This window comes from Natrix helvetica (genome assembly GCF_964273705.1).
Source record: "Natrix helvetica genome assembly, chromosome: 6".
NCBI lineage: Eukaryota > Metazoa > Chordata > Lepidosauria > Squamata > Natricidae > Natrix > Natrix helvetica.
Window position 1 is genome coordinate 78,256,517 of NC_138553.1, and position 11,562 is coordinate 78,268,078.

Genomic DNA, 11,562 nt, shown 5'->3' on the forward strand with positions numbered 1-11,562 from the left:
TGTACTAGGACAAATAGTATTGGAGGTATGTAATGCAGCTTTAAGAGAAACGAAGACACCAGCCTTATGGATGGAAGCTAATATTACGTTAATTCTGAATTATATAATTCCCACATTCCTTCATTCCTCCTCCCTCCCCACCTCCCTCCATCCTTCCCTCCTTCCTCCTTTCCTTCCTTTCTTCCTCCCTCCCTCCTTCCCTTCCTTCCTCCTTCCTCCTTCCTTACTTCCTTACTTCCTCCTTCCTTCCTCCTTCCTTCCTTCCTCCTTCCTCCTTCCTCCTTCCTCCTTCCTCCTTCCTCCTTCCTTCCTCCTTCCTTCCTCCTTCCTCCTTCCTTCCTCCTTCCTCCTTCCTTCCTTCCTTTCCTTCCTCCTCCCTCCCTCCCTCCTTCCTTCCTTCCTCCTTCCACCTTCCTCCTTCCTTCCTTCTTTCCTCCTTCCTTCCTTCCTTTCTCCTTCCTTCCTTCCTCACACGCCCCCCTCCCCCGAGCTCCATTTTCACTGGCAGAGGCATCGCAGGCCAGTCCTTTGCTGGTTTCAGGTCAGCCCTGTGGGTCAGAGCTAAGCACCCTGCAGGCCGGATCCTGCAATGTCAAACTCAGACACCCCAGTAGTAGCTGGTTGGGTGATCGGTAGCTTTCCAGATCTTCCTCCTTCCCTTCTGAGTATCCTACAGGCCAGCAGTCCCCAATCTTTTTGGCACTGGGAACCGGTTCCACGGAAGACAATTTTTCCACGGACCATGGGGTGGGGGAAGGATGACTGTGCAATATAAATTCCTTGAACCCCCAGTTTACAGGGGGGGGGTTCATGCTCCTATGAGAATCTGGTACCTGATGATCTGAGGTGGAGCTGAAGCCAGTGGTGAAATCTAATTTTTTTTACTACCGATTCTGTGGGCGTGGCTTGGTGGTGGGGTCATGTGACTGGGTGGGCGTGGCTATGTAGCCATGTCCCTGGGGAATCAAAAGGCAAAAACTCACTTTAGCAATGTCCTGCTGGAGCAGGGTTGGACTAGATGACCTCCAGGTCCCTTCCAGCCCTGGATTATTCTCTGAAGCTGCGTCTAGTGCCAGGTTTGTAGTCCTGCCCTTCCACTCCTTTTCCCTCCCTCTCTCCCTTTCTTTTTCTTTCTTTCTTTCTTTCTTTCTTTCTTTCTTTCTTTCTTTCTTTCTTTCTTATCACCCCCTACCCTCTCTTTTGGATTTAGAAGGCCTCAGGGAAGCCTGCTGAGAGCAAAAATGGACCCCCACCCCTGCTGTAGTAAAAAAAAAAAAAAGCTTAAAAAGTAAAAAAAAAGTTCCAAAGATCAGCTGTGTGACGTGCGATCATCAGAACTTTTTTTGAAAGTTTTTTTTTAGTATTTTGTACTACCGGTTCACCCCTGCATGAAACTGTGACGCTAGTGCTGTGAAACATCTGCAAATACAGATGAAGCTTTGCTCAGGTGTGCAGCCTACTTACAGCGTACCGGTCCCTCCTGGCCCGAGGGTTGGGCACTCCTGCCATAGAAGGAACTCGTTTGAAATGCAGAGCTATTTATTTCTATCACCTGAAGGAGCAGATGTAAATATATATATATGAAAACAAATATATATATATATTTGTGTGTGTGTGTGTGTGTGTGTATGTATGTATGTATGTATATATATATATATATATATATATATATATATATATATATATATATATATATATACACACACACACACACACACACACATACATATACACACACACACACACACACACACACACACACAACACCAAAGTCCAGCTTATGCCCCTTAACTCATTTTCAAGTCAAAGATATTTCATTCCTGGCCTGCTTTTTACAATCGTGCGAAAGTAACGGTTCAGAAATCATAACCAGAATAAAATGTTCTTTCTTTTCTCGAGAAAATCAATCAAAAGGGATTCACGGTGAGTTCAGAACCAGACGCAATCCTTCCACTCAATTCATGGCTGCTAAAGAGCTGATATCAGCTTCTGGTTTGGAAAATCTTAAAAGAGAATCAGAACCACAATGAGAAAAGCTGCAGACTCTAAATTTGGAGAGGGGACGTACTTGGTTACATTTGGGGCAATTATTGTTCCTAGGATGATGGGATACATTTGGGGCAATTCTTGTTCCCAGGACGATGGGATTCTTTTCGTTACCATCACAATCTGAATTGGCACTGGCATTTGAACTGATATCTAATAATCATCAAGGAATGGAGGTTATTTTTTAAAGAGGCATTAAAAATATCATGGGTAATCCTTGCCCCCTAAAATTGCCTTAACCCAATTTTCTTTCTTTCTTTTTTAAATGATAAATCTTTTTTTTAAAAAAAATATAATCATTCCATCTTTAGCTGAACACTGTGTTGTCTGGGTGCAAACATCTTTGTTAAACAGTAATCAAAATTACAACATCCTTCGTTAAATTAATATCAATTCTGCAATCTTTAACACAATAATATTCCACATATTAATTCTACAACATTAACATAATAATATTCAATGTACTAGCCATAATATTTACTTATCTCTTTTAACATATCTTCTTTAGTTTGTTTCCCTATTTCTAACTCCCTTTTTATTATTTAACCATTGGTAAAATAGATCCTATACGATATAGTAGACAGGTTGCTCATTCTCCTTAATTGCCTTAACCCCAATTTTACAACTACAGTTGGTAGTAACGTTGATATCTGAGAAAGATAGGATGGCACTACCCTTATGCTTCGGTTAGGCCAGGGCGCCCTCTTTCTGGAGGGCATCTCTGTTTCGAAGTGGAAGTTTTGTGTGGGTTAAGAAACAGGAAGAATCAGAGAGATGCTAAGGAAAAAAAAACTGAGACGAGCATTCACCAGAATCACTTTTATAAGGATTATAATTATGTTTTCCTTTGGATTGCAGAAGAGTGATTCTAACAGCCGCAAAAGGGACATGGTGGCTCAGTGGCTAAGACGCTGGGCTTATCGATCAGAAAAGTTGGCAGTTCGGCGGTTCGAATCCCTAGCGCCACGTAACGGAGTGAGCTCCCGTTACTTGTCCCAGCTTCTGTCAACCTAGCAGCTCGAAAGCATGTAAAAATGTGAAAATAAGAACCACCTTTGGTGGGAAGGTAACAGCATTCCATGCACCTTCGGTGTTTAGTCATGCCGGCCACATGACCACAGAAACATCTTTGGACAGCCCTGGCTCTTCAGCCTTGAAACGGAGATGAGCACCGTGTCCTAGTGTCAGGAACGACTAGCACATATGGGTGATGGGAATCTTTACCTTTACCTTAACAGCCATAAGACTGAGACCTTTGCGAACAACATTGGCTAGACTTTACTCCAGATGTTGCAATTATTTCTGTTTGCATCCCTTGCACTAAGATGCTGGCGAAGATGATTCCTCCCAGTCAAAGGGTAGCAAAACCCAAGAATCATGGCAAGATACATCCAACTGACAATCTTATTAAAAACCACCCATACGTTTTCTGCTAGGGGAAAGGGGTCTCCCCACCCCCACCCCAAATAAACCCCTAAACCCAGGGCTGTCCTGCAGCTCCTGCAGAACCGCGAGACCTCAATGACATCCCATCCACCGCTGCTCTCTCTCGAAGGATTACAGATGTGCCACCACCTGCTTCACCGGTGCTATTTTTAACTTCCCTCTACTACAGCCGCTGCCTCGCAGCCATTAGCACCTCTCTTGCCCTTTTTTATTTTTTATTTGATGGATTGCTTCAATTAGCTTCTCCGCATCCTTCTGCTCCCATTTCCTCAGTTGACGGGAGTTTTCAGAAAAGCTTCCCTGCATTTAAGTCTTGGGAGGGAGGGAGAGAGAACCGGGCAAGGCAACCGTGTTGGGAGAAGGCAAAGCAAAGCACCCCACGCTCCACACAGGGCAAGAAAAACTCCCTGAACCCCTAAGTTTTGGGAAGGGCTACGAAACGGAGACGCCGGTGGTGTAGAAAGACACGCGCACACGCATTTACACACAAACACGCGCGTCCTTTCTGGGTTCAGCACCCTGGACAGAAAGAGGCGTCCTTTCTGGGTTCAGCACCCTGGACAGCTCCGCCGCCGGACGCCGCTCGCTGCCTGCTTGGCCGTCGAGAAGCGAGCCCGGACGGCCCGGGACGAGGTGGCTTGGATCGGCCGCTTGCAGTAGCCGCGGAAGTCCCAGACTGGCTTCTCCTTGGCCGGGAGCGGGGAGACGACCAAGCGGCGCCGCTGGCTACCTACCTCGGCGTTGTCGGTGGCGTTCTCCGCCATTTTCCTCCGGAGGAGCAGGCAGCGGGACGAGTGTTTCATGCCCATAAGAGCGGCCCTTCCCGTGCCCGCAGACGGCGCCCAGCGAGCGGCTCCGCTCTGAGCCAGCCGACCCAGCGCCGCGAGCCTCCGCCTCCTCCTCCTCTTTCTCCTCCTCCTTTCCTCCTCCTCCTTTCCTCCTCCTCCTTCTTTCTTCCTCTCCTCTTTCTCCTCCTTTCCTCCTTTCCTCCTCTTCCTCTCCTCCTCGTCCTTCTCCTCGTCCTTCTCGTCCTTCTCCTCCTTCTCTCCCTCCTCCTTCTATTCCTCCCCCTCCTTCTTCTTTTCCTCCTCTTCCTCCTCCTCCTCCTCTTCCTCCTCCTCCTCCTTCTCTCCCTCTTCCTCCTCCTCCTCCTCCTCTTCCTCCTCCTCGACCGACCGCTTCCCCCCCGCCGCCTCTCCCTCTGCTGTTTCCCCCGCAAGGTCGCTCGCTCGCCGCCTCGCTGGCGCTCGGGAGGAGTTGTCCCCGGCCGCCCCCTGCGGAGAGGATCCGAGCCGAGCTGAACTGAGCCGACTCCGGGAGTCCTTCCTCCTCCAGCGACTAAGGGGCTCGCTCGCTCCTTGGCCCCGCCGGACTGCTGTCCCACGGAAGGCGCGGCGAAGATGGGAAGCTTTCTAGGTCAGCCCGGCGGCGGCTCCCGCCTCCCTGCCGCGGACTGGAGCCGCGCTCCTAATCGGAGCTTCCCTCCCCGACTCCGGGCCCGTCTGTCCCGTCCGCCCCGGCGAGACTGTCCCTATCGGAGACCCTCTCCCCAACCCCCGGGGACCTTTCCCTGAACCGGCCCCTTAAGCAGCTGGGGTCTCTGGAAATGGAGCCCGGAGGAGCCTTCCCGGCCCAAATGGGAGGGTCCCCCCCCCCAAGCCTGGAGAGAGCCGCCTCTCCCCAGTTTGCCCGACGGTCTTGTCGCCTGGGACCAACGCTGTCCTGACTGCGGACCCGCAGGGCAGAATAGCAGAGTTGGAAGGGATCTTGGAGGTCTTCTAGTCCAACCCCCTGCTCAAGCAGGAGACCCTATGCCATTTGAGACAAAGGGTTGTTTCAGACAGAGAGGAGGTTGGGGAGGAACATGGGCCAGTCCTGAAGTCTGGGGAAGGCTCTGATGAGGGCTCCGCGTCGGAGGCAGAGATGGGGCCAGTTATCAGCTGCCTTCAGAGTCAGACATCAGTAAGGCAGAGGAACAGCTGGAGCCTGTTCCCAGTGTGCGCATGCGCAGAGTTGCCAGACCAAGGGGACAGCTAAAGAATAGGGGTTGACTTGGGAGGAAGGCCACCTGTGGATGATGCATGGCCCCTCCCAGGGGAAATACAAGAGGAGCGAAAGGGCAGTGGAGTTTGCAGGAAACAATTAGTTCACTTCATTGGTTCGTGACTCTCAGAGACCCCTTGCCAACTTCTGCAGATATCGGCCTGTCAGCTCTCCAAGCCAGAGTTAGTAGAATGAGTCTCTGAAGGATCCCCTGCCTAGGGGTTGCCCCAACGGGCAAGGAAGAGTCCCCCTCCTACCAACACAGTGAAGGTAAAAGCTTCCTTCCTTCATCCAGGATAGCCTCCCTCCCTGGATGGAAGCCAAAGGCCAGAAAGTGCCCCACCCGCCCCTTGAAAAGAACAGAGCCAGGGGGGCTTCACAGGCTCCCCCTGCTGCAGCAGAAGCCATCTGAATGCCTCTCCTTTTTGCTGCCTTGCTTCCGTTTCCCCAAAATATTTGCTCTCCTCAAGGGGAAAGAGCTGGTTTCCATTTGCCTTTAGCCCCAAAATCAGGAGATGGAAGAGCTTAGCTTTTTGCAGTCCTGGGACAGCCAAGAAGGGAGATGGGAAGTCTCCTCTTTTCTCTGCATTCAACACTGCAAGAAGGACCATTTGTCTCCTGCTCCCATCCTGAATCTGGGTTGCTATTCCTCCTTCACCCCCCCTCCCACCTCCCCACCCTCTCCCCTTCTGGTGTTCCCCCAGTTAACACTGATTGGACCTGATTACCCCCCCCCCAATTTAGTTCTCAGCCATGCCCATCTCTTTCTGTAACTTGTGAATCAGTGGTGAAATTCAATTTTTTTTTTACTACCGGTTCTGTGGGTGTGGCCTGGTGGGCGTGGCAGGGGAAGGATACTGCAAAATCTCCATTCCCTCCCCACTCCTAGGGGAAGGATACTGCAAAAACCTACTTCCTCCCAATCAACTGGGACTCAGGAGGCAGCAACTAGATGGGGGTGGGGCCAGCCAGAGGTGGTATTTGCTGGTTCTCCGAACTACTCAAAATCCCGCTGCCGGTTCTCCAGAACCTGTCAGAACCTGCTAAATTTCACCCCGGGTGTGAATGGTTTTGGGGGGAAGAGGGGGGGAGAGAGACTGCCTAGGAAACCATCAGAGAAGAAGACAGGGTGCCCCCAGTGGTGAGAAGAAGAAAGTTAAGGTGAAGTTGCCCTTAGGGTAAGGGTTAGCTCCCCATGAATTCACAGAGTAAAACCGACACTGCCATTGGATTCAGAGCCCATCGGTATGGTTAGGAGGGGGGACGCCTTTTGAGCCTGCCTTATGTACATTTCCTGGCAAAATACATGAGAAAATCCCATTGGGGAAAATTCCACTTAGGGTAACGGTTAGCTCCCAATGAATTCACAGAGTAAAACCGACACTGCCATTGGATTCAGAGCCCATCGGTATGGTTAGGAGGGGGAACACCTTTTGAGCCAGCCTTATGTACATTTCCTGGCAAAATACATGGGAAAATCCCATTGGGGAAAATTCCCCTAAGGGTTAGGGTTAGCTCCCCATGAATTCACAGAGCAAAACCGACACTGCCATTGGATTCAGAGCCCATCGGTATGGTTAGGAGGGGGGACGCCTTTTGAGCCTGCCTTATGTACATTTCCTGGCAAAATACATGGGAAAATCCCATTGGGGAAAATTCCACTTAGGGTTAGGGTTAGCTCCACATGAATTCGTAGAGCAAAACCGACACTGCCATTGGATTCAGAGCCCATCGGTATGGTTAGGAGGGGGGATGGCTTTTGAGCCTGCCTTATGTACATTTCCTGGCAAAATACATGGGAAAATCCCATTGGGGAAAATTCCACTAAGGGTTAGGGTTAGCTCCCCATGAATTCGTAGAGCAAAACCGACACTGCCATTGGATTCAGAGGCCATCGGTATGGTTAGGAGGGGGGACGCCTTTTGAGCCTGCCTTATGTACATTTCCTGGCAAAATACATGGGAAAATCCCATTGGGGAAAATTCCACTTAGGATTAGGGCAGTGCTTCTCAAATAGTGGGGCGGGCCCCCCAGGGGGGGCGCGAGGCTCCGTAAAGGGGGGCTTAGCTCAAATTATTTTATATATTTTTGTTTTGCAGGTTAAAGTTTCTTTTTAATATTGTGTTCCTTTAAATCCTGTGCTCCTTTGAATCTTTTCTGCTACAGTTAATAAAGCTATTCTTTGTTGTAAATTGATCCACATTTCTTTCTTTTTTTATTCTCTTATACGTTAATAAGGATACAGTGTTATGCAGAGGTGTACTTATAACAATTTTATAGACAAATGATACTATTTACAGTTGTGCGGGGCGCGCAAAATGTTTTCTTCTTCCTAGGGGGGGCATGACAGAAAATAATTGAGAAGCACTGACTTAGGGTAAGGGTTAGCTCCCCATGAATTCACAGAGTAAAACCGACACTGCCATTGGATTCAGAGCCCATCGGTATTGTTAGGAGGGGGGACGCCTTTTGAGCCTGCCTTATGTACATTTCCTGGCAAAATAAATGGGAAAATCCCATTGGGGAAAATTCCACTAAGGGTTAGGGTTAGCTCCCCATGAATTCGTAGAGCAAAACCGACACTGCCATTGGATTCAGAGCCCATCGGTATTGTTAGGAGGGGGAACACCTTTTGAGCCGGCCTTATGTACATTTCCTGGCAAAATAAATGGGAAAATCCCATTGGGGAAAATTCCACTAAGGGTTAGGGTTAGCTCCCCATGAATTCGTAGAGCAAAACCGACACTGCCATTGGATTCAGAGCCCATTGGTATGGTTAGGAGGGGGGACGCCTTTTGAGCCTGCCTTATGTACATTTCCTGGCAAAATACATGGGAAAATCCCATTGGGGAAAATTCCACTTAGGGTTAGGGTTAGCTCCACATGAATTCGTAGAGCAAAACCAACACTGCCATTGGATTCAGAGCCCATCGGTATGGTTAGGAGGGGGGATGGCTTTTGAGCCTGCCTTATGTACATTTCCTGGCAAAATACATGAGAAAATCCCATTGGGGAAAATTCCACTTAGGGTAACGGTTAGCTCCCAATGAATTCACAGAGTAAAACCGACACTGCCATTGGATTCAGAGCCCATCGGTATGGTTAGGAGGGGGGACGCCTTTTGAGCCTGCCTTATGTACATTTCCTGGCAAAATACATGGGAAAATCCCATTGGGGAAAATTCCACTAAGGGTTAGGGTTAGCTCCCCATGAATTCGTAGAGCAAAACCGACACTGCCATTGGATTCAGAGCCCATCGGTATGGTTAGGAGGGGGGACGCCTTTTGAGCCTGCCTTATGTACATTTCCTGGCAAAATACATGGGAAAATCCCATTGGGGAAAATTCCACTTAGGATTAGGGCAGTGCTTCTCAAATAGTGGGGCGGGCCCCCCAGGGGGGGGCGCGAGGCTCCGTAAAGGGGGGCTTAGCTCAAATTATTATATATATTTTTGTTTTGCAGGTTAAAGTTTCTTTTTAATATTGTGTTCCTTTAAATCCTGTGCTCCTTTGAATCTTTTCTGCTACAGTTAATAAAGCTATTCTTTGTTGTAAATTGATCCACATTTCTTTCTTTTTTTATTCTCTTATACGTTAATAAGGATACAGTGTTATGCAGAGGTGTACTTATAACAATTTTATAGACAAATGATACTATTTACAGTTGCGCGGGGCGCGCGAAATGTTTTCTTCTTCCTAGGGGGGGCATGACAGAAAATAATTGAGAAGCACTGCCCTAATGGATGGAGTAAGTAGGTAAAAGTAGAAGGAGGGAGTTTGGGTTTTCAGATTTGCATGATTCTTTAAAGCTTTAAAGATAAAGGTAAATCTTGTCCTATCTGGTTGTTTCTGAGCGAGCGGGGGGGGGGGGCAATGCTCATCTTTCTTTCTTAGCTAAAGGAGCCACCATTGTCCAAAGACATTTCCGTGGTCACATGGCCAGCATGACTATACGCCAAAGGCGCATGGGATGCAGTTACCTTCCCACCAAAGTGGTACCTATTTATCTACTCGCACTTGCATGCTTTTGAACTGCTAGGTGGGCAGGAGCTGAGGCGAGGGTGGGAGCTCACTCCGTCCACATGGTGCTTGGTTCTCGAACCCGGGCTGTCATCTTTCCAACTGACACACTTGGCCTCTTTCACTCTGAGCCATCACGTCTGTAATGTAGCTTTAAAGGTAAAGGTTCCCCTCGTGCATATGTGCTAGCCATTCCCGACTCTAGGGGGCGGTGCTCATCAACGTTTCAAAGCCAAAGAGCCAGCGCTGTCCGAAGACGACTCCGTGGTCATGTGGTTGGCACGACTAAACGCTGAAGGAGCACGGAACGCTGTTATTTTCCCACCAAAGGTGGTCCCTATTTTTCTACTTGCATTTTGGACAACAGCCTTGAAGACATCTGGGTACATCCAGCTGCTTGAACCTGACTGAAGTTCCTTGTGGCTTTGCTGGTCATAAATCCAGATAGTAATATTAGAATGGAAGCCCTTCCAACAGTTGATGCTACCCACTCACCTCTTACAACCTCTTGGCTTTTAATGTTGGCAACTTTTCCTTCTGACCTTGCCCTACTTTGTGCCCGTTGCTTTTCAGCGATTATGCCTTCCCCCCGCCCCCCTGGAAACCCTTGTTCCTCGTGGATCTCCTGCAATGCCATCTGAGCCCCCGAGTACCTTGTGCTTCCTCCCAGCGCTATTGGGGGTGGTGTGGTTCTCGCTGCTCTCTGTAGTATTGTATTTGTTCCCGTGTTGCTTAAAGCATAATTGTCAGAGACGGTGCGATGACTCACCAGTTCAAGGTTGTTGAGATGGTCAGCTGGAAAGCTGGCCGCCCGGGGTTCGAGACCCGAGCGCTGCGTAATGGGGGCGAGCTCCCGTTCCTTGCTCCAGCTCCTGCCCATCTAAGCAATTCGAAAGCCTGCAAATGCGAGTAGATAAATAGGTACCACTTCGGTGGGAAGGTAACAGCATTCTGTGCCTCTCGGCATATAGTTATGGTGGCTACATGAACACGGAACTGTCTTTGGACAAGGCTAGCTCCCTCGACTAAGAAACAGAGATGATCGTCGCTCCCTAGAGTCAGAGATGACTGGACAGGAGAAAGGTTTACCTTTACCTCAATTGTCAGTTAATCTGTTAAATCACGATAGGATTTTCTTCCCACCACATTCCTGACCCATGATCCTGATCAGAGGTGGGTTGCTCCCGGATCGGGCGAACTGGTAGTAGCGGCACCATGAGGTTCTGCCCACCAGCTGGATGCTTCTGCACATGCGCAGAAGTGTCACACGCATGTGTGAGCACATGTGTGAGAGCACCCCAACCGGTAGTAAAAAAAAAATTGCAACCCACCACTGATCCTGAGAGATAGCTCAGTTCATGAGACAGTTTTCACAGGCATCCAGTTCCTCACAGTATAAAATAGTCAACTGCTCTTGCTGTGTGTGTGTGTGTGTGTGTGTGTGTGTGTTTATGGGTACTTCTTGAAAGCATTGCTCTTTTGAGATCCACAAGTTGTCTTTCCAATTCTACAAGGGCTCTTCCTCTTCTCCCGAACCCTCAAAAGCTCCTTCGCATGCAAGTCCCTCAAGAGTTCCTCCGTTTAGTTGAAGTTCTCCAGATTTAAGGGCATTGGTACTGAAGGAGAGACCATAATACTTCAGAAGGGGATTATTTTCTAAGTTTCTTACTTCTGGTTGTTCCCCCGCCCCTCTCTTTCTCCCTCCCTCCCTCCCTCTCTAATCATCCCTCTGTCTCTCAGTTTCTATCAATCATCTATCAATCATGTATCTAGATCAATTATATCTATCTCTATTATTTATATATCTATATATTTGTCTATATCTGATCTATTATATTAATCATCCATATATTATCTCTATCTACTGCCTGCCTGCCTGCCTCTCTCTCTCTATCTCCTGTCTGTCTGTCTGTCTGTCTGTCTGTCTCTATCTATCTATCTATCTATCTATCTATCTATCTATCTCTTCTCTATCTATCTTGTCTGTCTATATCTATCTCTATCTATC

The 11,562-nt window shown here is 48.5% G+C and overlaps 1 protein-coding gene across 2 annotated transcripts in view; it reads right to left on the reverse strand.

Annotated features, from left to right (window-relative positions):
- PRMT8 (protein arginine methyltransferase 8) overlaps nucleotides 1-4,326 on the reverse strand; it is a 56,329-nt gene extending 52,003 nt beyond the window's left edge. For both annotated transcript variants that reach the window (XM_081958011.1, XM_081958012.1), the window contains exon 1: nucleotides 4,227-4,326. In XM_081958011.1, the coding sequence (XP_081814137.1) occupies nucleotides 4,227-4,301 (75 nt within the window). In that variant the 5' untranslated portion in view covers nucleotides 4,302-4,326. The remainder of the gene's footprint in view (nucleotides 1-4,226) is intronic.
- Nucleotides 4,327-11,562: the final 7,236 nt, after the last annotated feature.